The sequence below is a fragment of the Aspergillus homomorphus genome (assembly GCF_003184865.1).
Source record: "Aspergillus homomorphus CBS 101889 unplaced genomic scaffold BO97scaffold_28, whole genome shotgun sequence".
Lineage (NCBI taxonomy): Eukaryota > Fungi > Ascomycota > Eurotiomycetes > Eurotiales > Aspergillaceae > Aspergillus > Aspergillus homomorphus.
In genome coordinates this window covers 302,335-327,604 of record NW_020291914.1, presented here as the reverse complement: position 1 = coordinate 327,604, position 25,270 = coordinate 302,335, and the positions used below count along the sequence as shown (strand labels likewise).

Below are 25,270 nucleotides of genomic sequence, written 5' to 3'. Positions count from 1 at the left end.
CAACGAAGTGCGACTCATATTGTTTCTCCATGTTATGCCGTGTCAACGTTTCGCCGTGGTGGTTCACCGTTCAGTGTTTGGCTAAACTACAAGCCTGCGCCATGGGGGCATGGTCCGTCCATCCATTCATCCAGGTGGTCCCTGTTCCGCTTCTCTGCACCATTTGGACCAAGTCGGAACTTCCCCGGGCTTGACCGGAGAAAAGTGATTGCCTAAGGCGGGTCCAGCTAGTCTGCCCCAGTTTGCAGCTGCGAACCCCGGTTGGTTTCCCTTGAAGGTGAATCTTCCGGAAGGCTCATGGAATGGAGACGACGGAGCCACGGGTCGATGCGCGTGGGAGATGGATTAAGCCACTATCGCTTCCTACAGATTAGCGCAGCTTTTCCGGTTCGGCCTTTTGCCCTTTTCGAGGGGGAATTATGAAATCTCTTAATCCTACCCTTATTCTTGGGACTTCCATCGGACTCAACTCGGACAACAGGTTGGCAAACAATAGAGGACTTGGAAGACTCCAATTGAGGCAACATTGGTGGTGGTGGGTAAGTGGAGAGAGGGTCTTTTATCCGGGGAGAGATGTCAATTCGACCAATCTCAATTATCCATCATCATGACTTTGCGGCTGTCGACCGAGGTGTAGTCATGGAAGGGGGCAATCGGTACGTAACCCGCCCAAAAAAAGTATGTAACCAAGCATTTCAGGGTCTCTCAATTGCAATGGGCAGCACGAACCCGTTAGCAGTGTGTCATTTAGATTGAGGTGGCAGCCTTGGTGCCCTCTTGGCATCCACCAGATTACCCGAAAGGATTGGACCCTGCAGCGGGTATATGTGATGGCACGATCACTCTGACCCTATCGCCTTTGGCCATCGATACGAGGAAGCACAATCTGAGGTCATTAGTCCGATTGTCCTGCCTGTCTTGATTTGACAGGCTCAAAAGCGTCAGTCCGATCTATCTCCCATGCCCACTCAGACTACCTGCAACGCCGTGGGAGTTGCGAACGATACCCAGAATGGCATCATGCCAAATCGGCCTCCTCTGCTGTCTTTTCAGCAATCGATGATGACTTCTCTCAACTGCGATTAATTGTCTAGGTCGCCCTTACAGCAGCGCAGTACCAACCCAATGCCCGCCCTAGCTTTTCAGCGTCCTTGCGTACTTTTCCCGTTCTCACCCCTCCTATTCACCCCCTTGACCATTGCTCCGATGGGCTATGCTTCTTACTCTTCGGTGCTGAAGTTCCCCTTTGCACTTTCCACCTACCACTTTGTATCGCTCCGAAGTACTCAGTATCAGCATTTGATGGAAGGCAGGTCTGACTCCACTCCACGGCCGGCTTAGACAATTAGAACTTCGAAGACCCCTCCTGTCGACTCGAGCCTCGGTCGGCCCGGCCACACGATAACCCTCTCCGTTAGTAAGGGAAATACTCCTTGGCGTCACTGGCTCACTGCATGCCGCACGGGATTTTGTTCAGTACATAGTCGGAGCAGCACCCTGACTGGGAAACCATCAAATAGAAAATTGCCGTGGCGGCCTTGCCCTGGCCGAAATAACGTCCATCGACTTTATACGTAGCAAGCAGATGGTCACAGGCGGTCCACCTGCCCGCCGCCCGTACTGATCGGCACGTTTTAGGGATGGGGGAAGGAATGGTCGATCCGAGTGAGGTTGGCTATGGTTAATTCCAATGGCTGTCAGGAGTGGCTACGGTTCGTAGTGCTGGTACTGTATTGGGATCTGAAGGAAATGCCGACTTCTCCGCGATTAGTCTTTATGCTTTGCCTTGAAATCAAACAATCTATTTGAAGCCTACTACTTGGTTCCGCCCACTCAATCCAACTCGGATCCGACGGTGAAAGGAGGCCAGGAGATTACAATGGCGAACATTGATTTCATGGCCTTGATTGAAACTCCAATTGGCAATGCACTGTACGTCGACCAAGAAACAAGTCAAGAGGGATGGATATTATTGAAACTCCCGAGAGAACTAGACTTCTTTTTTCTCCCTTCCGTCGTCTTTCCCCACAAGACGCCGACAAGACTTCTATACCTACTTGTCAATCCATACCCATCCAGGAGCCTCCGAACCCTAAATGCAAACCCGCGAAGTCTCACCGAATTTCTTTCTTGCTCGGATACCAGTCTTTGCGGCACCAGTTTAGAGATACCTTTTACTATGTAGGTAGTCAATCAGGAACCATTAACGAACAAGACGTCCAGCACAAATGACAGCCTCGGATAATATCATAGCCCCAGTGTCCCCGCCGACTGAAAGAGAGCTCCTCCTTCCTTACAGTAACTACATCCATCCAACCTCTATTCCCGACGATCGCATGCAAAAGTCATCGCGACCACTTTTTTCCCCTACATGTAACCTGGCTAGTGAATTTTAGCTCCTCAACATCCGCACACAATATTGGAGCACGGGTTCCTGCTTTCTTTCCCGGGGCTGGCTTCCAAAAAGAAAATTCCCCGTAGCCTGTTTGTACGCTGCAACGGATTTGGTTTCCTCCAGTCAGGCCTAGTAATTGAGCAGGGCCGTCTCCAGGTCCATCCGTTCCCCTGGGACGACTTGTGGCTGAGGGGGATTGTTTCTTTTTTTCTACTACTCTCCGGGACTTGTTTTACATAATTTTTCCCTCGGTAAGTCCCCCTTCACCAAAATTCGTTTTTCAACCCTTTTTATATTCTTTTCTATTTGTCCCACGCGACAGCAAGAAGAGAGGGCAGGGGATAGAAAAGTGCGGGATGTTGCAAGTGAAACAAGCTCGTCAACCGCGGCAGAATCCAAGTGAGACTTGAGGGTCGCGCGGGAGGTTGGTTATTTTTGGTCCTGCCTCCCATCAAGCCCTCAGCCTACCTACCATACCACTCAGTAATCACTATCTATGTTCTCCGCTCGAGAACAGGACGTAGGAACCCGTGGTAGGTTAAGAGATTCTCAAAGTTGATGCTAGCATTGGCAAATGCCCGTCTTTTGTGCTTGCTTGCCTGCTTGCCTGCCTGCCTGCCTGCCTGGTACCAATATAGTGCTCTATAGGGTAATGCTAACTTTTTGACTAGCAATGGGGAAAGGACTGATGAATGGGCGATGGCCCAGGGAGACTATCATTTACCCGTTACCGCGCCGGTCGAGAGTGGTCATGTTTCTACGCTGCGGGTAGACTACGCAGTCCTGCTCTGCTGGCCTTCTCACCTCGACTACTGCAACTGGTCAGAAGTGTCTTCCTACGCCTGCGATGGGGGCGTAGGCGCATATGGTTGAGCAGATTGGCAAGAGCGTCTCGAGACAGGGCCTCAGTCTTCCCTCACGAAACGGTGGTGCTGTCTCCGCAGTCAGGAAGATGAGGGCTACCTCCGACAGCAAGCATTGCGTGAGTTCTGTCTTAGTGCCATCTTCAGGAGGGCCTTTCCTCTCAGGGTGCTGCGGTCTATATACTGGCCGTTGGTAGGAGAACTGGGATACGCTACCCATCACTTTGTCAGTAATGCTTCTGTGATACAATGCCTGCCCCATAGTCGAGCGAACTTCATATACAACACCTACTCCGCCAGGGGACGGGGGGTGGGCTTAATGCTTCAACAATCCCCCGCTGTATAAGACCAACAGCTGAACAAAAATTGGAAGCCTACTGCCCTCCTACCCCTCCACCGGACTTTGGACTGCTGACCCTGATCTCCCCCTTCCCGTTCGCCATCGGTTTCGTGCAGGACGAATTCTCTATTTCACTTTTTGGCCTTGTGTCGCACAGATCCCGGGTCAACACGAGCTGCCTAGGATCAGCCACCGAGTAACGGTGCCTCTTGGCTTTGTGCTTCCGTACTTTTGACCCTCCATCCCATCCGATGGACTGATCCTGAATCCGTGCAACTAGAGCTGCAGCCCGCAGCAGCCTGCAATGACATTCAATCCAGGGAGAGAGCATGTTTGAAATTGAAAGGAGACGTCACGTCAGCTCTCTTTCAATCCGATCAAGATCTTGATCGGATTGTGATTGGGGACGGGGAGCAACCAGAAGCAATCAATCACATGCCATGAGTGGTTGCAATGGACTCTCCCAATGACCCTTTCCCTTTTCTCCTTTGTCTGCCTTAACTCCAGTGTTATCCGGGAAGATCATCCAATTTTCCCCCCCCCTCTCTGTCCCGCGACATCATCAAACCATCATCATGTCCACGGTAGGTCAGGACACAGGCAGGCAGACTAGTGGAAGTCTCTGCCCATCCACTGGTTCAGGTTTCTATATGGCGCCAATATGTCTCAGTCTGGAGACGACTATCGGACATAGACCGCCAACACTAGCTTTCCTGGTTTTTGGATGACACACACATACACACACACACACACTTGCTTTCAGGAGAGGCGAAATTGGCTTGATTTCCCTGTATTCTTGTCTTTCTTTGAAGGGAAAGAGAAGTGGGAAGCAAAGAGATATAGTATGGTATCTGCATTTTTCCGCATATAAAGTATCCTCATTTCTCAGGCATCCAACCGAGGCGCCACCGCTTCTAGCGTAGGGAGTGTCAATCGGCGACTGGTTGCCCTTCGTTCGGCGACCACTGCCTATAGGCTTAGCCCAGCCACAATGAGAGAGCTAGATGTCTATTTGGTGAAGGTGTGCTTTGTATGCGATGTCGTTGATGTAGAGGTTGAGCGATGTTCGAATGTAATCAAGCCCTGGATGATAGTCTTACCACGCAAAACATTACTTGGTCTCTCCCAAAATCGTAGTGTTCTACTACTTACAGTACCTACACCCAAGTTCAATCCTCACGAAGCCATAGCCAGCCAGAAATGAGTAGTATATACTCTCTACACAACGATATAACCACACAATCAGACCATACTAGATCTAACCTTCAAACCAGCAAAGTATCCCGTAACATACAACAAGAAGCAGCAACACCCTCCACCCAGAACGAGTCAACTAAACGAGAAACAATCCCTCAGGATCCCCCCGCGTCAATCACATACTACCGACACAGCGAATCGGCACACAACCAACGACCTATTGTACTTACCAAGCTCTCAGCCTATTGAACCAACTTAACTATAGTCTACTAAGTGATAAACCACAACACAATTCAAAACTCAAAATGGAGCAAGAGTAAACACCCGGAAAAGCAGCCAAGAGAAACCCCATCGTGAACCCGACCATTTCCCAGTCCTAGCATAGTTATAAGTCAGAGGGGACGATTCTAGTTTAGTGACGGCAGTTTTGCGAGCTAGTCAGCTAACTGACTAGTCCACGGTCTACTGTATACGATAACTATAGATCCTCCCCTCGCACCACACCAAAGTTAGATCCTGTATCTACCTCGCAACCCAGCACCAAGTTCAACTAACTACACGAACAAATTACTCACTAACTATTAACTAACGAGTAAACTACCCCTCATATAAAAGAAATCCCACTACCGGTAAAAATGGCTACTTACCTTGTAGTAACTTGAGGAACCCACCACTACTCCGTAATTAGAGCGAGAGAAAAAGTTATATATAGCAGCAAGAATGGGTCCTGACCTTTTTTTCTCCCTCTCCCTCCCCCACCATCCTTTTTTTCGCGCTCTCTTTCCGATATCAATTCGCTACCGGTCAACCCGTTTCCCTGCCACCCACACAATACGAGTTCGGTCTCTTCATCCCGTTACTCTTTCCTTAATGTTCCCGACTTTGGGGATTGGTATTATTTTAGACTCTGTCTGGCTTTATCTTTTGTTGGTAGGGATTACATTTTGGGATGGACAGCGTGGGAAAGGGCGTGGCCGTGGACTTGGTTGGGTATTGGGGTGCGCTGGGTTTGCTGGTGGACTGGCGAGCGCGGGCCGCCTGAGGACCGGTAAATTAAGCGACGGAACTAAAACTAACCAAGCTTGTCTTCAATGTCTTGAAGTTGTGTTGTTGACCTTTCGCTGCTTGCATTTGGGTAGCCAGTGAAAGGGGATTGGAAAATGAGTAGACTTAGCGACTAAGCTGAGATAGAGGCCAATTTGAGACGGTCTCTCCATCTGTGAGAATTGTGTGTGTGTAGACAAATGATATGGGGTCAGGGTCAGCTGACCGTAGAGCTTGCTCCGTCTCCATCTCCTCGTTGTTTGACGTTTTGCCATCCGCAATCCGTCTCTCAATCCAACCATCCCGGGGGAATGGAAAGACCGAGGGTCAGTCACGGCCAAGGCGATACATCCAATGATGTCTCACTTGCTGCTGCTTTTGCTGCTGCTGCGCCCTACGTGAGTAAGCCTTGCACCCTAAAGAGTCATGCTGGATTATCATTTTCAAATGATTCTGGTTTAATGACACGGGGCAAGCAATGTGTGCGGCGGCCGACACGAGAGGGAGAAAAAAAGAGGAAATAACTATCACCCCTAACTAATCAGTAACCCCTCCTATCATACCAGAGGTCCCGACGTCACGCTGTGCTGGCCAAAGCGTATCCTGCGTCCGGGCCGGCGGTCCATGTCCAACCAAGCTGGAGCTCATGCAGGTCCTTTGCACTGACCGGAAATGCCAGAAACATGGCCAGTCAGCGTCACACTTGGGCCGTTTCCTCTGGGATCGACACCCAGTTGGCTGTGTTGACTAAACTGGAGAGAGCTTGGGAAATTCACGGGTCTTTGCCAGAATTGGGATCGGTGATAACACCACACGCCAGTCCATCATAGCGTCACCGGTTTTGGTAGCATGTCTCACCCGACTCGCCACGATGCTGCAAGACGGTGGGACTGAGGCAGAGACTTCATTTCGATACTATCTATCCGAATATGCGAGTGCCAGACCTGCAAGGTCCTGCAATCAAGGCCAGCTTCGCAGACGCTTGCCAGTCAAAAGATATCGGCGCTCTGTTCGACGGACTGGTTATAGCAGAGAGGAAACAATCTGCCCCAGAACCGATACGCTCCCCGGTTCTCCTCTTTCACAGAGACCAGCCATCGAGCGAAGCTGCACTCAGTCCGGTAGGGATTGGTGCTCCGTAAATGAGCGACCTACCCATGTCAGAGAGGGGGGCAACGGGCCAGTAGAGAGACGGCAGCACACCCCCGCATGGGTCAGACTTACTTCATGGTACCTCTGTAGAGCATGGTAGTACCGCATCGGCAGTCCAAACTTCCTCGTGACTGTCTCCTTCTTGATCTTCTTGAGGGCCTTGAAGTATAATGTTGAGAGAGTTTCACGGGGTAAATAGATGTGATCGCCCACGGCCACCTTGCCAGGCAACTTCCAGCCTTGACGCTCGAATACAACCTCGATGAATCGCGTCAACGCGTCTGCCTGCCAGGTTGCTAAGAGTTCACGGTTGAATGCTCTGACATGCAGTTCCAGGTTCATCAGGTCGTGGCGGAGACGATGAGTGTTCGTCCGTAACTTGCCGATCTTGTTGATCAGCATTTCATTGGTCGTCTCCAAGGCATGGAGCGTTGAGTTGTATCTCTGAAGTCCGAACGGGTGGTCAGTTTCATAGTCAACCTTTCTTCGCCTTGTTTTCTCGAGCTTGACTGAGCTAACCTACCTTCAGGGATAAGTTTGAGGAATTACTATCAGCATGTGTCAGGTCTTCTTCCGACTGTATCTGAGCCCGATAGAAGGACATGCCAGGTCCATATCGCAGGACAAGCTCGGCGTCCATGATGGTGATTCGGTCGCAGGAAATCGAAGGACTAGAGGCTAAAGGATGAATGAGTGGTTCGGGAGTCTTCTTTGGTATGAAAGATGAACTGTGCTGCTAACTAAATAACGATGGCACTGTGTGTAATGATGTTATGGAGGGTCAGGCTTAGGTGAAAACACGGTTGACCGTGCGACAGCGCAGCAGCGCATCGACACAGGGAAAGAGCAAACGTGATTATGCGCCATAATTCAACGCCGAGAAAGAAGTAACGGAAGAGATCTAAGCGATTCAAGGTTAACAATAGCTGTGTCTATCTGCGGAGGTGTCTAAACTAGAGCATAGTGCTGATTGTTTGTTCTCAACCTCACAGGTCACAATTTACTTTCGGACGCTTTGCCGAATTCAAGAACCAGCTTACCGAACTGTTTGCCCTCCTTCATATCCTGGAAAAGATCGTCGAGTGCCGGAATATCGCTCAGGTCACTCTGAAGCACACGCGAGACGACGGGCTGGATCTTCTGCGTCCTGACAAACTCCACCATTTCTCCGAACTCTTTGCGCGAGCCCATCGTGGAACCACGAACCTCAATATTCTTCAGCACCGCCTGCATCAGGAACGGCATTTTAGGAGCAACCGTCATTCCATAGACGGAGAGAATCCCGCCAGCCTGGACACGTCAGTACTGTTGACAAACCTACAACAAACGGACACCACCCACCTTGAGTAACTTGACAGCCTTTTCGATCGTATCGCCTCCAGCACCGTCGATAACCGCATCGAAAGCCGCCTTGCCAGGGGGGAGCAAATTCAACAACTTCTTCTCCCAGCTTTCCTCCTTATAATTCACACCAGCCTTTGCACCCAGCTCAATTGCCTTTTGAATCTTCTCCTCGCTCGAACTGGTCACATACACGTCGGCCCCTCTCGCCACGGCAAACCGCAACACCATGAGAGCCACACCACCTCCGATCCCCGTCACCAGAACCGCCGCTCCCTTGCCCGAGTTCCTCTCCCCGGCCTTCACCACCAACGCCCTCCACCCAGTCAATCCAGTGAGCGGAAGCGCCGCGGCCTCCGCATCCGACAAATGCTCCGGTGCCTCCTCGACCTCCGACTCTTCGAGAGTCAAATACTCCTGCAACGTGCCCTTGTTGTACAATTTGGTCCCGCCCATGATCCGATACCCCTTGGGATCCTCCGGCCCATCAGGCGAGCTGTCCCATCCCACCCCGGGATTCAGGATCACTCGCTTTCCCTGCCAGCGCTGCGGATCAGCAACATCTGAGCCCGCGCCGACGACGATCCCAACGCCATCCGCGCCAAGGGGCACATCAGATGTAACCCCGGGATACAGATGTTGACGCAGGAAGACATCGCGGTGGTTGAGCGAGGCCGCGGTCACCTTGATGAGTAACTCGCGGCCCTGCGGGGTGGGCTGGGCCCGGGTCTGCACGGACAGGGGATAGTAGACTTGGCCGGGTTTGCCGTCGGTCTTGGTGAGGAAGACGGCCTTAGACATACTGGTGTAGAGGTGGAGTGTCGTAGTGAAATTGTAATTGATTAATGAGTAGAGCAGTGAAGAGGTCTGAATGGTCAATGATCAGGGGTGAGGATGAAGGGCGGACCCAGCATTAGTTATCAGTGCGGGGAGGGAGACGGGGATTTGTTATCGATAACTTGCCGAGGAAGTTACTCGATGCGGATGCCGGGGTGTTAGGCGTAGATGATACTCTGGCAAGTGAGCAATTTTATGTGCCTTTTGTACGCATAGGATAATCCCTGCTGTTGCAGTATGCCTACGGAGCATGACTGAAGCATTGGCGGTGTTCCCCAGAGAAATCTTTCCATCCTCGTCCAGTCTGATGCTGATAAAGCAGACAACCCTCGGATCCAGTGTCTATGCCAGGTTCATCACTTTTGTTATACTTTGGAATTTTGAACGAGTTCCAATGAGTCTCAGTGAGCTACTCATCTACCTTGTCTTCACCCCTGATACTGGCTCTCGCATTCTCAGCGCTGGACAGATGGAGAGTAAGGCTACTCACGATTTCCTCGGTCGGCGATGATACGTATCATAGGGTGTCAAATCCGAGACATCGCGGTACTCAGGTGTTATTCTCATGCTCTATCCCGTCCCATTGAACACGGTATATCTCGACTGAGAGCCATGACAACAGCAGGATTGAACGCGAGATGAGAATTCCCATAGCCAAATTATAAGACAATCTAGCTGCTACTGACTAGCACAAACACATCCCGCGAGATAGATACCTACAGATGCATGACCTTGCAGATATGGCATACCTAGCCTTCCACCTATCTAGTCAGTCAAAAGTACGTTAAGTCGCTAGCTGCGCACGCGATCTATAGGATTTGCTGCCTCAGGCTGATACGTACGTCGTGTAATGACATTACGACCGGCGGTATCGTGACGGTCTGGTATCTCAGCAGGCAAACATTCCACACATCGCAGCAAACGGAACCTTACATTGCGGTGTCAGGGATTGTTGATCACCGCGACGACATGGCGGCGGAGTATTTTGTTTGCTCCTTCACGGTCACGGGGGGCTGTGGCCGCGGGGATTGTTATTGGGTTGCTAGTAGTGTTGTCTTGGAGTTGAGCTGTGAGTTGGGATAAGTCTACTGGATTTTGTAGATGGGTAGACGGGCTGCGATATATATCTTCGAGTTGTGATATTGTTGATATAACACAAGTTGAAAAGTGATCTTGGAGCAATACGAATTGTATCTCCTTACAATCACTTAGACATGTGCTCTACCAGGGACAGGGTAATATGTCAGTGCAGGATAGATCGTTGTGACCTGTCGATTTGGCTAGAACCGATCGAGCATCTTTCACAATGTGCAGTGAAAAGTTCCGGCGAAGCAGAATTGATAATTAGAGATCTCCACCCAAAGCCACTACTACTTCTGGTTAAGATGCTCAAACAAAAGACCCGATGCAGTGTGTAGCCACCAAGTGACATCCTGTCTCCTCTATCTGGTTGACTGGTAAGACCTGCCCGCAAGTACTTCTTTGTTGATCTAGACACGAGCAGACATCAACAAGTTGTATGCCAAGCATATGGACAATTGTATACAGCCACGACCAAACTTACTTAATAAATCAAGTCCAGAAAGCATGATCCAATTTCTGATCTAATCAGGTTTACACCGAGCAAATGTACCAAGCAAAGCAGCAATTAAACTATAGCCATCCCGGCTAGGAGCACCGAATTACTTGAACTGGACAAGTGACAAACCTTAAAGAGAGATTGGATTACCGCAATGACCGAGCTTTCTCTCTGAAGTGGGTGATGATTTTCATTTCCGAGAAGGAAGTGTGGGAATTTCGGTGGTGGCTGATGCTGAGTGTACAAGGGACGATACTGTTTGGTGTTTTTTTTTTTTTTTTTTTTTTTTTTTTTCTGTTTGATCTTCTTGAAGCAAACGAGGGTCAATTCCCCTGAATTTTCAGGAGTATAGAGATAGATGCAGTGGGTGTTTACATTGCCCATTTTTCGGGATCATGATTGGGAAAAGCGACACGTCGAGACGAACCGAAGCGTTTGCGGCTGGCGTGTGGGCCACTCAACGTCATGGCGTGGTTATATCGGGTTGGAGTTGGCTGGGGAAGAGATCGGGCCACGCACTGGACTGGAGAGAGAGAACGGGCTGGGTCGGTACTGCAGGTACTGTACATCTTGCAGGTATAAAGATTTGGTGATCATCTTTAACTAAGTTACTCCAGGGCTAGCTTGAAAAAGACCTCAAAGCTTAGAGGATTATCGCCTCTGTTGGCGATAAGCTGATGCTCAGCTTGGATATGTGTGTGTGTGTGTGTGTGTGTGTGTGTGTGTGTGTGTGGGTTTGCCTGGGGGCGGCGGCAACAACTCTTGTGTATTCTGTAGTGTGCGTGTAATAATGAAGGGAATGGCTTGACATCAATTATTCAGGCAAGGTCGAGAATTACCCTTACTGATGAGGTAATATATGTTCCATGCTGGTCCCGGGTGGCTGGTAGTGTTAGAGAAAAGGAAAGGAAAGGAAAAATGGAGGAACACGAAAACAACATCACCTGTGAGTGGTATTGCCACGACCTACCGCTCATTCGCTGTTCAGCCCTTGGTTCATTTTTCTCTCTCTCTCTCTGTCTTGAACTTCCCAAACTTGCCAGGAAACTCTCGATCCTTTCGATCTTCTGATCTCGAACTTCGTTCATCCCGTCTGCTGCTCCGAACTGCAATCCTCCCACACCGTTGCTCGACACAATTCTCCTGCCTTCTTGATCGAAACCTAGGCTTGGTATGTTCTTCCTGCTACCCTTCTATTCTTACCATCAGTCCCCATTGTGCCTCTGTCGCCTCCCTCCTCCCCGTCTTCGTCCCTCGGGTTCGTTCGTTGGCTGATCGATTTCCTCTCTTCTCTCCACATACCAACAGCTTTGCGTCCTCGTTCTCTCTAAACACTCCTCCCACCAAAAAAAACTTGCAATAAACACGTTCGCCTCGCCCTTGACGTCGACCTTTTCCCTCGATTTGTCCATCTTTTGATTGCCGGCCTTGTCGTTCCTCGTCTTGACCAGCTATCGTTTTTCCCATAATGCCTACGCCACTTCCCTCTAGTTTTGCTTCGGCCGCCGCTGGCAACATCCACGACTCTACTAATCGCAGAGGAGATGGAGCTCCTGGTGGAGAATGGTACGCTGTTCCTTGCCAACCATCAGCACCGTGTCTTCGTCCTCGGCCCATCCAATCCGGGGCCCCTCCTGTTGTGATGGAACAAGAAAACTGACAACTCAATCCTCGGCTGGGATGTACAGGTCTCGCACTCGCATGAACGGAGCAACACAGACCTTCCGCCGCCCCTCAGTTGCGACAAACCCGTCGCATAACCGGGATACGAGTCAACCGAACTCGGCCACCACTCCCACCGTCGGCACCTACACTCCCCCGCATATGTCCTCGAACTTCCAGTCCAGCGCACTCCGCAACGGGGCCACCACGGAAACTCGGTATTCCAAGGACCTACTGCTAAATCTCTACAAAAGTCAACGGGACACCGGCTCGTTGGGGAAGAATGTCGCAGAATACTTCGTCGCCGACTGGAATCCTCACGCCTCCGAGACCTCCCCTGTCAATGGCGCGTGGGGCAAGCGCGAAGATTCCAAGGACAATCCGTCCGGTCCGGAGGTCTGCTGGGATCATGGGGGCCAGGTAGAGCCGCTGGGACTCGTGGAACCGACAGATGACGAGAAAGAGGTGTGTCTACGTGTTTACCCCGCCACTTTACTCACCACCGGTTGTCCGTAACTGTTTGTGTCGGGACACCTTTGCTAAATCGTGCAGTTGTTTACCTCTTCCGTCAACTCTCCTCTCAAGCCGCCACCGACGAACGCCTCGAAAGAGAACACCGGTACCGGCCCGGGAGGTCGCAAGCTGTCCATTTCCCAGGGTCATATGAATAACTACAACACCTCGTCCCCCAGCGCTGGCCGTCCTGGTCCCCGGCGTCGGGAGACAGCGGACTCGCCTGCGAATCCCATGTCTCCGACGACCAGCGGTTCTCGCTTTTTCCGGGATGAACCGACCACGTCTACCCCGCCGCCCTCCTTGCTGCGCCGCAAGACCGACTTCCGCGATACGGCCTCTTCCACTGCTCGGTGGGAGGAAAAGGAAAAGGAGAATGTGGGCAAGGAGACCGGTGCGGATGTGGCTTCTCCGTTTGGCTCGCTCAAGCGGAGTTCCACTAATCCCCTGAGCGTGGCGCCAGGCGGGCCAAGCTCTCCCTGGGCCGCTTCTGCCTCGCACAATGCTAACTACTCGCCAATGGGTGCGTTCGGAGCCTTTTCTCTTGGAACGAGTACCACCCCCACGGCGGAAAAGAAGGCTGGGTTTGGCAGTCTCCGTGGGGAAAGCCGCCTGAAGGGACTCTTCTCCAAGGATAGCTCCGAGGACATGGCTGCGGCGGCTCTCAAGGAGAAGTCGTCGCTTAGCAGTCTGGAGCGTTTCGCGGATGTGGAGGGCGAGAAGCGCGCGCAGTCTCCGTGGGGCGAGCCTGTCAAGACGCGCACTGGTCGCAGTGAGACGAACCCGTTCCAGGAGGAGCTTCGCAGTGGCAGCGCGGCACTTGGAGGTTCTCAGGAGGTGAACCCACAACCCCAGGCACCGTCCGACCAGCTGGGCTTTGCGGCGTTCGGCATGACCTCGAGCATCCCTGGATTCCGGGAACTGATGCAAAGCCACGAAAATTCCCGGAACCCTACCCCGAGTCTTCTGCAAGGACACGAACCCACTAGCCCGACCAACACGAACCCCTACCAGAGCCCCCACGGCGAACGACACGAGGTGGATGATGTCGAGACTGACGGCTCCGATATTCAGAACACCACTCACCCAGGTATCAGTGGTCTGCGGGATACCTCATCCGCTTTCGGCTCCATTCGACGCGTCGGCTCAGGCATGGACCTGCCATCCATTGATCGCAGCCAAACTTCCAGTGCGGCCGGAAACCGAAGCTTCTCCAGCCTTGGTGGCCTCGGTGGTCTTCCCCCCATCGGAGGCGCTGCAGGATGGCCTTCGAGTGCTGCCGTTGGCACCCCAACTCGCGAGCGATCTGCATTTGCGGGCGGATTCGGCGAGTCGATCTTCGGGACCATGGGTGACCTGCAGTCGCCAAGCTTGTCCACACTGGGAGGAAGTGGCCTCTTCAGCCCGCATGCTGGAATCACGGGCACGGGCAGCTTGGGTCGTTCCAGTAAGCTAGGCTCGCTCTTCCCCCCTGCCATGCAGGAGCAGATGCAGGGTGACCAAATCCGGCCCGATTTGGGAGCCTTGGATGAGGCTGCTCGGCAATCTGGTGAAATCTTTGATGGACTCTTGGCGGACCAGGCTTTGACGCACGGAGCAGAACTGCAGCCTACCGATAAGTCCGGGCAGGGCGGCCAGCCAGCTATCACCTCGACCTCCCAGACCCCCGTCTCTGCCGTTGGCTCCGGTCCTGGCTCCATGGCTCCTGACGTGCCGCAGCCTAGCCAGACCCCCGGCAATGCCGGGTCTGTGCCTCCAGCGCAGCAACGGACCATGGTGATGCCTGATCGCATGCGCTGGATCTACCGTGACCCTCAGGGCAATATTCAAGGACCCTGGACTGGACTGGAGATGCATGATTGGTTCAAGGCCGGATTCTTCAGCCCGGATCTGCAGATCAAGAAGCTCGAGGACCCGGAGTTTGAGCCACTGGCCCAGCTGGTTCGTCGTATCGGCAACTCTCGCGAACCGTTCCTGGTTCCTCAAATCGGCATCCCCCACGGTCCTGACCCTGCTCCTGGACCCTGGACTGGCAACTCGACTGGCACCGCTCAGCCTCCTTTCCCTGGTAGCTTCCCCAGCTTCGGCACAACCCTGACGGCCGAGCAGCAGAACGCTTTGGAGCGTCGCAAGCAGGAGGAGCAGTACTTGATGGCCCGCCAGAAAGAGCATCTGGCTCAGCAGCAGGCGCTTATGAAACAGATGCAGTTTCAGGGCGTTCCTCACTCCATTCACCCTCATCAGCTGCAGCATCATTCCAGCGCTCATAGCCTTCACAGTCAGCCCAGCTTTGGTAGCATCGCTTCTCCGGTTAACTTCCAGCCGTCGCCGATCCAGGCGCCCATGCAACAGCAGCAACAACAACAGCAGCCGCAGCCGCAGCAGCCTCCGTCCGTGGCCGGCTTTTTCGATGCCGCTGCCGCCATGCGAGGCAACCCTCTGCCGAACGTAGGCCCTCAGATGCTCGGTACGGATCTGGTGAACAGCCAGGATCAACTCCCTGCGCTTCTGGACCGCCTGAACATTGGCCGACCGGATCCGTTTGCCTTTGGACCTAGCTCTTTCGCCGCTCGCCAACCTGACAGCCTCTTCCACCAGCAGCAGGTCGCCTCGATGCTTCAAGACCGGGCGCGTCTGCAGCAGGAGCAGGAGCAGTTCGATAGCACCCAGGGCGACACACTCTTCGATCAACAGGCGCGTGAGGAGCGACTTCGTCAGTTCCATGCCTTGAGGGCTCAGGAAGCCGAATTAGGCATGCAGACCGTCGAAGGCCTTCCCACCCACCCGGCCGCTGAGTCCGAACAGCCTCAGATTCCCGAGGAGACTCCCGAGTTCGATGATGTTGACGTCGCCCCGCAGGAGCCCGCTCTCACTCTGTCGCAGCAAGTGCAAAAGGCTGCTACCGCCCAACGCCAGCAGTTGGAGCAACAGGAACAGCAAGAGCAGCAGCAACGCGAGCAGCAGCAACTGGAACAACCACAGGCGGGCTCTGCCGCTGAGGCTGCCTGGATGAGCAAGGGTGACAGCGCTATGCCGCAGCCCTTCCCTCCTCCGCCCTCTGCCTCCCCTTTGCCGGCGCCTGCTGCTCAACGCAACCGCCAGAATGTGGCCGAATCTCTGGCTGCCAACTCCCGCTCTCAGACGCAGACCCCTGTGGAGGCACCCACCACCTCGATCGCGCCCTGGGCCAAGGAAGCCAACGAGGTCCCCAAGGGTCCCTCTCTGAAGGAGATCCAGGAGGCCGAGGCTCGGAATGCCGCTCAGAAGGAAGAATTGGCGGCGGCCGCTCGTCGCGCGCAGATGCTTGCGGAGCAGGAGCGCCTCAGCCAGGCCGCTCAGGTCCAGGCTCCTGGTCTCCCATCCACTGCCAACTGGGCCAGTGCCGGATCTCCCTCCACCCCGACCTCGGCGGGTTCCGTCTGGAACAACAAGGGACCTGCTGCCCCAACCGCTGCCGCCAAAAAGACTCTTGCTCAGATCCAGAAGGAAGAAGAGGCTCGTAAGCAGCGTCTGGCTGCCGCCGCGGCTGCGGCTCAGAGCGCTGCCGCTAGTCCCCCTACTGCTCCTTCGTCTACTGGTAAGCGCTACGCGGATCTGGCCAGCAAGGCTCCTGCGCCGTCTCCTGTCAACGCTGCTGCTTCCTCGGGAGCATGGACCACCGTCGGTGCCGGCGGCAAGGCCAAGGCTCCTCCTGCGGCTCCTTCAGGACCCCGGGCGACTACTGGCGTTGCGCCTCAGGCTGTTTCCCCTGTGAAGCCCAAGCCAGCTACGATTGCCACGCCGCGTCCTGTCTCCGTGGGTACTACCCCGCCGGCCAACCCGAACCGCGCGGTGGAGGAGTTCACCAAGTGGGCTAAGTTGGCGCTGGGCAAGGGATTGAACAGCAACATCAACGGTGGGTTTTTCTTGTCAAGGGTTATTCGGCTCAAGCTAATGGAATGCAGTGGACGACTTTGTGCAGCAGTTGCTGTTCCTGCCGGCCGAGGCAGAGATCATCTCGGACTCGGTGTATGCTAACTCGCAGACACTGGATGGACGACGGTTCGCGGAGGAGTTCATCCGTCGGCGCAAGCTGGCGGACAAGGGCATTGTGGATCCGGTGGCGGCCAGTGCGTTTGCGGACCAGAAGAGCTCGGGCGGCTGGAGCGAGGTGGCCAAGAAGGGGTCGTCGAATGCGCACCGCGAGGAGGATGCGAGCAACGCGGCGTTCAAGGTGGTTGCGCCGCGGAAGAAGGGCAAGCGGTAAATCAGGTGGTAATGTTTGTACATTGCAGGAGGGGATAGTGTATCTTATCTGAGATTTAAAGTATAGATCGGTAGCTTATCTACTATCTATCTATCTATCTATCATGTGACGACACGCCCTTCGGTGACAAGGCTCATGCGTCAGTTGACATAACTTCCAGCACTATTTATCAGTCTTGACGCTTCCTCCACGGTAATAACCACAATCCTGGTAACAAGAGCAACAATGCCGCCCACTCCATTCGGCGCTCCCATGCGCGAGCACTTCCAGCTCGACCCGAACTACAAAAACCTCAACCACGGTGTGATCCCCTCTGCCGCTCTTACCCCTCGCTACAAGCAAACCTTACCCCTCCTGCCTCTATCCAAACCGTCCAACTCCTCCCAAACTAACAGATAATAAAGGCTCCTTCGGCACGCACCCAACCCAAATAACGCAAACCCTCCAAACCTACCAAAAAGCCGCAGACCGCACCCCGGACGCCTTCCTCCGCTACACCCAACCGTCAGCCCTAACAACCGCCCGCACCACAATCGCCGCGCACCTCAACTGCGCGCCCCAAGATCTGGTGTTCGTGAAAAACGCAACAACAGGCATCGCGACGATCCTGCATAACCTCCTCCCCAGCTTCTCGCCGGGGGACACGCTCATCTACTTCTCGACGATCTACGGGGCGGTTGAGAACGGGATTTTCTCCCTTCTGGATCGTGTTGGGGGTGGGGTCGGGTTGGAGGTGCGGAAGATCGAGTACGGGTTTCCGGCTAGTCATGCGGAGATTGTAGGGTTGTTCCGGGGGATGATTCGCACGATCCGGGCGGAGGGGAAACGGCCACGCATCGCCGTGTTTGAGAGTGTGGTTAGTTTACCGGGCGTGAGGTTTCCCTTTGAGGCGCTGATCGGGGTTTGTGGGGAGGAGGGGGTGTGGAGTTGTGTTGATGCTGCGCATGGGGTGGGGATGATTCCGCTCGATTTTGGGAGGGAGTTTGGTGGTGGTGGTGGTGGTGGTGAGGGAACGGAGGGAGCAGTGGCTGGTGTGGATTTTTTGACGAGTAATTGTCATAAGTATGTTGTTCCCTTACCCTCTATCTATCTATCTATCCATACAAACATGCTAATAGAAGATGGGGAAAAGGTGGCTATACACCCCCCGCAGCGCCGCAATCCTCTACGTCAAACCCGCCCTGCAACCCCTCCTCCGCACCACCCTCCCCACCTCCTGGGGCTATATCCCCCCTCCGTCGCAGAGTATCAGACCCTCGCTGATGGCGTCTACCTCGGGACAATCGTCTACGAAGACACCCTTCGAGTCGCTGTTCGAGTTCGTCGCTACCGCCGACGATACGCCCTATCTTTGCGTTCCTGCTGCGCTGGACTTCCGGAGGGAGGTCTGCGGCGGGGAGACGGCGATTTATGCTTATTTGGAGGAGTTGGCGGTTCAGGCGGCGGATCTTGTTGCCGAGGCGTTGGGGACGGAGGTTTTGGGGGCGGATTTGGTTTCTTCTTCTTCTTCTTCGTCTTCTATCAGCCCTGGACATCAGGGAGGGGAAAACTCAACGAGGAGTCCCTGGCGGCGATGCGCGATGAATAACGTGCGGTTACCGGTTCGGGTTGGGGATTCTTCGCTGACGGACAAGAAGGAGGCACAGGCGGTGGTCCCGGCGGACCGCGTCCCTGCTGTCGTGGACTGGATGCAGAGGAGGCTGGTCGAGGATTACGGCACGTTTGTGCCTGTGTTCGCGCATGCGGGCTGGTTGTGGGTGCGGTTGAGTGCGCAGGTGTATCTTGATCGAACTGATTTCGAGTGGTTGGTTCCTGTGCTGAAGGAGTTGGTGGGGCGGGTTGAGGGGGAGCTTTTGGAGTGAATTTATGGGTTATAGAATAATATTGAGGTAGATGGGTGGTGCTTATATATTTGGTCTTAGGATTGAGGTTACCAGGAAGCTGAAAGAAAAGGGGGGTCCGGGGGAGAACCCCCGGAACGCTTATATCAGGTTTTGAGGGTAAAGAGCAGGGTGTGGTCAAGTATATTTATGTATACTGCCGGTTTCCCACCTTCCTAACACTCTCACTCTTCTCTATCCCCAGACGGATCTCACTCCGTGGATCCGGTCCGCTAATGAACCCTCTGCCCCCCAAGCCACGTCTCCCCAACCACAGCATCCAGCAACCGCTCCCGGTTTTGGACAAGGAGGCGCCGAATAGTAGTAGATGCATGTGTCTGCAGGTCTGGGTCTAAGCTGGGGGCAGTTGCGGCGCAACAGGAGCCTGCGCCTGACCCATCGATGAAGCCAGGGAGGACTTTCTTGCCAGCCAAAACAATCTCACGGTCAAATAATTCAATCGGGAGATTGGACTCGGTGCGCACGAAAACGATGCTGTCATCCTCGATAATCATACATGTGGGGCTTTCTGGGGGGGGAGGATTGAAACCCGGGATAATGGTGGCATTCTTGAAGAGAGTCTTCATGGTCAAGATCGAATGAGAAAGTGAGGAATGAGACAGAGGGCAGGAGGGTGTGTATAGAGCAGGAGGTGGAAGATGAGCCAATGAAACGGAAACGGAGAACAACAGCGGAAGTGAAAGGCGGGGGAAGCGAAGCGATAAGACGGAAAGTGGATCTTATCGGAGAATTAGTAAACACAATCAGTCCATCAGGTGAGGCAGTAGTAAAATGTGGTTATCAGCGCCAAAAGATACCAATCCAAGCATATAAACCATTCACACCAAGTAAGAACCGGCTACGCACTCAAATGCCAAGACAAGGTCGTTACTACGTAACAAGCTAGGTCGTCGCGTCGCGTCGTATCCTCAACCTGCTGACCAGCTGGCCAAACCCAAGTCTATACGAAATCTCCGATTCAGCTGCTGCTCCCCCCGCCTCCCAATCGACTGCGTACCCAATCAGTAAATCCAGAGCTAGTGCTGGATCCTCCACCACGGCTATTCCGTCGATGCTCTTGTCCTTGATTCTCGCCCTGGCCTTGTTCCTGGCTTTGACCCTGGCTTTGACCCTGGCTTTGATCCTGGCCCTGTCCCTGAGCTTGAGCCTGGCCTTGAGCCTGACCCTGACTCTGTCCCTGAGCAGGTCCCTCGGAGCTGGGTCCAGGGGACGAAGCAGACCAGGATGAAAATGACTGCGCGCTCCAAGACGATGGTGATCGTTCAAGTCGAGTGCCCGCCGCAGGCTGCGACGATCCACCGGGGTCTGCCACAGCGCCGCTTGTGCGTCGCGAAACAGGCTCAGGGCTATCGCCCACGACCACCGGGTTATCGCTGGTGCCTTCAGTCCTAGAGACAGAGAGTTAGCGGAGCCATGACCCAGAAGACGAGGCGGATGACTCACGGAGGAGAATCAATTCCCCGTCGGCAATGGGGACAAGTGTTGTGTTGATTGAGCCAAAGCTCGATGCAACTATAATGAAACCAGTGCTTGCAGGGAAGCACAGTCACTTCAGTTCCTACCTCTACATTATCCATACAAATCGAGCATTCTGCTCGGCCCTCATGACCCAGCATCTCCTCGTCAACCTTCTTCTTGGGCAGGGATTGGATTGCACTCGCTGGAGCTGGAGGAGGCGCGCCTCGGTTGGCGCTCTGATCAATCAGCTGGGAAATGACCCTGTCGAGCTCCTCTTGTGAATAGACTGCGTCACCGAGACGATCGAAGGCCAGCAGCGACGACAGCATTGCCAAAGGGTTGACCCCCGTCACAATTCGTGCACCTCCGTTCCCACCCGCTTGCGTATTCGCAGCTGAATCCGGGCGGAGTAGCTCAAGGATACTGTATCCAAATCAGCACTATGCTCAGCGGGGCGTCCCCTCTGGAACGCAAAACCGAGTAACACTTACTCGCCCAGGGCCCGTAGCGGATTGTTCATCGGCTGCGGGCCATCGGCGTCCCGCGGATGCAAGCCACCATCCTGGCTAGGCGTCGCAGAGTTCCCAGTATCAATGTTGAACTCGAAGGTGCCCAAACGTTGTCCCTGCCCCCGGGCTTGGCTGGAGGCTTGCCCAGAGCTAGACACAGACGCCGAACGGTTCCGTTGCTGGTAGGGGCCCGTCAAGCCTCGGAAGATGTTGTCCATATTCTGCACCATCATCAACGGGTCGAGATTCGGATTACCCTGCGTAGACGGTGACTGCCCCCCACCAAACCCATGGGTGTAGGTCGTCGTGGAGAAAGTGAAGCGGCCGTCCGGGGATCGGTAGGTGCGATGCCGGAACCCATTTCCGGAGTCCCAGGGATGATCGCCATCGTTGCGATCATGATCATCTTGATGAGCCCAGGGGTTGTGATCAGCCCATGGGTTGAGCGGCGAGCCAGCGGATCGGGGGGAGGATGCAGATGCGGAGTCAGGACGGTCGGAAACGAGAGGCGGTTCCTCATCGGGGTCGGGGGGGATTTCGATCTAGGACCGGTTAATTTAAAACATGAGAGATTGGATAGATGAGACGAGGGGAGCCGGGCAGAAGACGTACGATCTCGGTAAACTCCGACTGGCATTGCGGACAAATCAGGCCGTGCTCGCTGCGCGGCCAGACGCCGCCGCAAGCATGACACATGACGCGGTCTCCGGCGGCGTCGGCCATGGTGGGATGGCCGAACAAGGAGACTCGAAGAACAGAAGAGTGGTGAGAGCGTAGAAGAAACGATGTAGAGGAGAGAGACGTCGAAGGGAAAGGAGCAGAAAGAGCGAGAGGAGCGAGAGGGAATCCGATCGATCAATGATCGCAATTCAGATTCGGGCCAGCAAACGGCGTCTGGCGGGGATGGCGATCTCTAATTATCTCTCGTTTGCTCGAATCTCTGGCGGCGACTTCCAGTCATGCAGCGTCAGTCATGGCTTCTTGTCAGTCCTTTCGGTTCGTCACAGGCCCGGCCTGGAGGATAAACGCAGGAAAGCTCGCTTCTAAAGATACATCAAGAGCAATGACGACGGCGTACAAAGAGCAGGAGAAGGAACGATCAGCACAAAAAATAGCCACAAGGACGGAATGTATTGGGAGTGATAAGTACAGAATGAGCCCTGGGTAAGTACCAAGCAATCAATAAATAAATAAGTTCAAAGGAGTCGAGATAGAGAAGAGAAGGAAGAGAAAAGGAGGTGGGGGAGGGGAAGAGGAAGTGAAAGTGTGTGTGCTGAACAAGTCCCAGTCTGAGTAAAAGAAGAAGAAGCAAAGGGAATACTCGGGAATGACGTTAGCCACCATCGTGTGGCGCAGTCTAAATGGTTCAAGCTCCGAAGATCCCTACACCTTCTGATTTACTCGGTACCACTTCGGAATAAGCAAAAGCGTGAATTCACGGAGATTCCTAGATCTTTGTCCTCTCATACATCCAACATTCATTGTGTGGGCGGAAGAATTAAGGTCATTCATGCATCTAAATTAACCCCCACTATGACGAAGGGGGTCGGGAATAAACTCATAAAACTATAATACTAAAAACTCATAAGATCTCTTCCAAACAGCGCTCTCTTCGCCCAGTCCATGGCCAGCATACATCTGGTCCGGAAGCTCACACTCTCGGCGAAGTACACGCTCCGCCACAGATACATCGCCAACACGCCGCCACTGAAGTTCATGCCTCCAAAGTCAAATACCGCCGCATTGCTAATGTATGCCAAACTGCCCAGATGCTTATACTTAAAGGCCTTGTACACCGCCTCATCCAGATCCCCATAGTCAATCTGGTTGACCTGCATACCCGGCAACGCGGCTGCGATCTTGGTCAACTTGCGACCGAGGTACTCACCCTGCTGGTTGGCGCGCTGCGCGGTAGCCGGGAGCGAGGTCAGCTTGTTGTCGATCTGGTGTAGCAATTCAGAGAGTTCGCCGAAGTCAAGGGTGCCCGAGTGGTCCTTGTCGTATTGCTCGAAGAGTTTGTCAAGCCGCCGGAGGTGATTCGAAGCCTGAGGGAAACGCTTCTTGACGCGATTGGCGACTTCCTTCCACTCGCGGAAGGTCAGGTGCAACTTCTGCGGGTCTTTGCCCTTCTCCCATGCAATGGTGCGCAGGAAGGACACAATGTGCTCGGCGATGTTGTTCTGCACCGTGCTGCAGTCGCCGATCGCGTAGACGTCGCCCAACGGTGCGCCAATTAGGCGCAAGTGAGAGTCAGTTTCCAGGGCATGCCTGTTATTTTGGGATTCGAGTCTGTCGGAGAGTCGTTTGCAAAGAGGAGCGCGGGCTGCCCAGTTAGTCAAAAATACATCGATAGCAATTTTGGAATACTTACAGACACCAGTGGACCAGAGACAGAAGCCCATGGGAATCTCCTTGGTGACAGTTTTGCCGTCTTCAGTCTGGGTGAAGAGGACCTTGTCATCGTGGACTTCCTTGACTCGAGCATTGGTCAAGACGTCCACGTAGTCGCGAGCGAATCGAGACTAGGTTGGCCGTTAGTACAAAGAATCCAAGTGCAAAAACGCATAAACCCACCTCGGCGTATCGGGACAGTGCTTCATCGTAGGTATTGAGGATGTGGCTGCGGCTTTGAATGATATGCACGGAGATTTCATTCCGCAGGATCTTGGGGAAAGAGTGAAGGAGATCCTCGTTCAAGAGATCGAACAGCTCAGCAGCGAACTCCACGCCGGTCGGGCCACCACCACAGACAACAAACGACAAGAGACGCTTGCGCTCTTCGTCACTGGTGGTCGGAAGACAGGCCAGTTCCATATTCTCCAGGACTTGGTTCTTGATTTTGCGAGCGTCGTCGATGGACTTGAGGAAGTGGCAGTGCTCAAGGCCCTTGACACCATGGGGGTTGGTCACACAGCCTGTAAATGGAAAAGTGCAACGTTAGTTTGCAGGACACGCTTCCAACTCGGCCAGAACAAGAACGTACCAACTCCGACCACCAGCTTATCGTAAGGAAGATAGAACCTATGCTCCTTGCCGTTGGCATCCACCTGAGACACCTCGACCAATTTCTCCGAAAACTCCACGTCTTCGGCCTGTCCCTTGAGGAAATGACCATTGATCCGCTGCACGATGCGACGAACCGGCTCCACAAGGGACCGCAAGCCGAGAGTACCCACCGTCGCGGACGGCAGCATCGGCGTGAACAAGAAGTAGTTGGTGGGGGACACCACCGTGACGTGGTAGTCACCCGGGTTGAGGTGCTTGAGCAGCGCAATGCTGCCCCAGCCCGTTCCCAACACGACTAGCCTAGGCTTGTCCTTCGAAGCCAATCGATCATCCGAGTCATTGTCACTGATGAGGACCTCCGCAATGGGCAGGTTCTTCGGGCCACCCCGTCGGGGGTTCAGAGCCAGTTCCGAAACCGGGACGTCGGCGGCGCTGGACTTCTCGCGGTATGTGGTGGCATCGTAGATAAAGAAAGCGACCACGGCCGCACCGCTCATAACAATGAAGAAGCCACAGTATGCGAAGGATTTGAATAAGATGTTGCGAAGGGAGGATCGTTGCACGACCTCAGCGGCTTGTGCTGTGGTGGATTTATGGCGGGCCGAGTACCCGGGAGTGAAGAACGCACGCGACGCCAGACATTGAGCGGTGGGCTTCGGTCGAGACGACCGGGTTCGAGCTGCGACCAAGCCAATTGAGCCCGGTTGCTTGGAGGAGTTATAGCGACGGGAGAGAAGGCCGACTCTCCGCAGCGCAGAAGTGTCCGGACGACTCCGGAGTAAAGCTGCGCTCATGGAAGCGGTAGGGGAGAGAGAAACACTGCGAGAACCGCGGAGTCAGAAGTCCGGGGGCGATAACCACTAACCCGCACCAGGCCCTAAAGATAGAAGGGACTATAAATTGAGGAAGAAAGCGAGTGAAGAGCACCCAACAACGAAGCTACACCGCAGAGTGAGAGTGAGGGAAGATGAAGTGAACACAACAAGAAAACGGGCTGGCGTCACTGGTGAGAGAGCCGGACACGCGAAAAAGAGTGAGTGGCAGGCGACGTCATTGGCAGCCAAGCACGCTAAGAACAGACCCACTCGGCCTGCAGGGCCCGGCTTGGCATTACCGGTCTTCATTTTATGGATCTTATGAGCTACATCTACACTTAGCATACAGACAGAGGCAGGAGGAAGGAGGCTGTCGATAGCATCTGGTAAAGTGTTTAAAGTATCTATGTTG

The 25,270-nt window shown here is 53.9% G+C and overlaps 9 protein-coding genes across 9 annotated transcripts; 3 read left to right on the top strand and 6 right to left on the bottom strand.

Annotated features, from left to right (window-relative positions):
- Positions 1-2,889: 2,889 nt before the first annotated feature.
- Positions 2,890-3,929, bottom strand: BO97DRAFT_415924 (uncharacterized protein; the record flags this gene model as incomplete). Its single annotated transcript, XM_025696413.1, has 3 exons — positions 2,890-3,018; positions 3,236-3,470; positions 3,637-3,929. The coding sequence occupies 3 exons, from the start codon at positions 3,927-3,929 to the stop codon at positions 2,890-2,892; spliced, it is 657 nt and encodes a 218-aa protein (XP_025549792.1).
- Positions 3,930-5,249: 1,320 nt separating this feature from the next.
- BO97DRAFT_124150 (uncharacterized protein) lies at positions 5,250-6,054 on the top strand. The gene is made up of 2 exons (XM_025689992.1): positions 5,250-5,387; positions 5,450-6,054. The coding sequence occupies exon 2, from the start codon at positions 5,516-5,518 to the stop codon at positions 5,939-5,941; it is 426 nt and encodes a 141-aa protein (XP_025549791.1). The 5' UTR covers positions 5,250-5,387; positions 5,450-5,515; the 3' UTR covers positions 5,942-6,054.
- Positions 6,055-6,828: 774 nt separating this feature from the next.
- Positions 6,829-7,631, bottom strand: BO97DRAFT_426402 (uncharacterized protein; the record flags this gene model as incomplete). Its single annotated transcript, XM_025697125.1, has 3 exons — positions 6,829-6,990; positions 7,064-7,435; positions 7,515-7,631. The coding sequence occupies 3 exons, from the start codon at positions 7,629-7,631 to the stop codon at positions 6,829-6,831; spliced, it is 651 nt and encodes a 216-aa protein (XP_025549790.1).
- On the bottom strand, positions 7,474-9,276 carry BO97DRAFT_124136 (putative alcohol dehydrogenase). The gene is made up of 3 exons (XM_025689991.1): positions 8,333-9,276; positions 8,032-8,281; positions 7,474-7,892 (listed from the first exon to the last, which is right to left on the bottom strand). The coding sequence occupies exons 1-3, from the start codon at positions 9,131-9,133 to the stop codon at positions 7,732-7,734; spliced, it is 1,212 nt and encodes a 403-aa protein (XP_025549789.1). The 5' UTR covers positions 9,134-9,276; the 3' UTR covers positions 7,474-7,731.
- A 2,461-nt stretch (positions 9,277-11,737) lies between these two features.
- BO97DRAFT_372461 (GYF domain protein) lies at positions 11,738-17,280 on the top strand. The gene is made up of 5 exons (XM_025692866.1): positions 11,738-11,919; positions 12,057-12,314; positions 12,437-12,875; positions 12,963-16,818; positions 16,868-17,280. The coding sequence occupies exons 2-5, from the start codon at positions 12,217-12,219 to the stop codon at positions 17,167-17,169; spliced, it is 4,695 nt and encodes a 1,564-aa protein (XP_025549788.1). The 5' UTR covers positions 11,738-11,919; positions 12,057-12,216; the 3' UTR covers positions 17,170-17,280.
- Positions 17,281-17,359: 79 nt separating this feature from the next.
- BO97DRAFT_444599 (putative aminotransferase family protein (LolT)) lies at positions 17,360-19,031 on the top strand (the record flags this gene model as incomplete). Its single annotated transcript, XM_025698471.1, has 3 exons — positions 17,360-17,470; positions 17,574-18,231; positions 18,302-19,031. Exons 1-3 carry the CDS (start codon positions 17,395-17,397, stop codon positions 19,029-19,031), a joined length of 1,464 nt encoding a protein of 487 aa, XP_025549787.1. The 5' UTR covers positions 17,360-17,394.
- A 251-nt stretch (positions 19,032-19,282) lies between these two features.
- BO97DRAFT_426398 (uncharacterized protein) lies at positions 19,283-19,636 on the bottom strand (the record flags this gene model as incomplete). Its single annotated transcript, XM_025697124.1, has 1 exon — positions 19,283-19,636. One exon carries the CDS (start codon positions 19,634-19,636, stop codon positions 19,283-19,285), a length of 354 nt encoding a protein of 117 aa, XP_025549786.1.
- A 767-nt stretch (positions 19,637-20,403) lies between these two features.
- Positions 20,404-21,948, bottom strand: BO97DRAFT_123991 (putative RING finger domain protein). Its single transcript, XM_025689990.1, has 3 exons — positions 21,650-21,948; positions 21,020-21,579; positions 20,404-20,951 (listed from the first exon to the last, which is right to left on the bottom strand). The coding sequence occupies exons 1-3, from the start codon at positions 21,758-21,760 to the stop codon at positions 20,510-20,512; spliced, it is 1,113 nt and encodes a 370-aa protein (XP_025549785.1). The 5' UTR covers positions 21,761-21,948; the 3' UTR covers positions 20,404-20,509.
- A 579-nt stretch (positions 21,949-22,527) lies between these two features.
- On the bottom strand, positions 22,528-25,037 carry BO97DRAFT_406876 (putative NADH-ubiquinone oxidoreductase 64 kDa subunit). Its single transcript, XM_025695521.1, has 4 exons — positions 24,021-25,037; positions 23,612-23,952; positions 23,409-23,559; positions 22,528-23,360 (listed from the first exon to the last, which is right to left on the bottom strand). Exons 1-4 carry the CDS (start codon positions 24,835-24,837, stop codon positions 22,612-22,614), a joined length of 2,058 nt encoding a protein of 685 aa, XP_025549784.1. The 5' UTR covers positions 24,838-25,037; the 3' UTR covers positions 22,528-22,611.
- Positions 25,038-25,270: the final 233 nt, after the last annotated feature.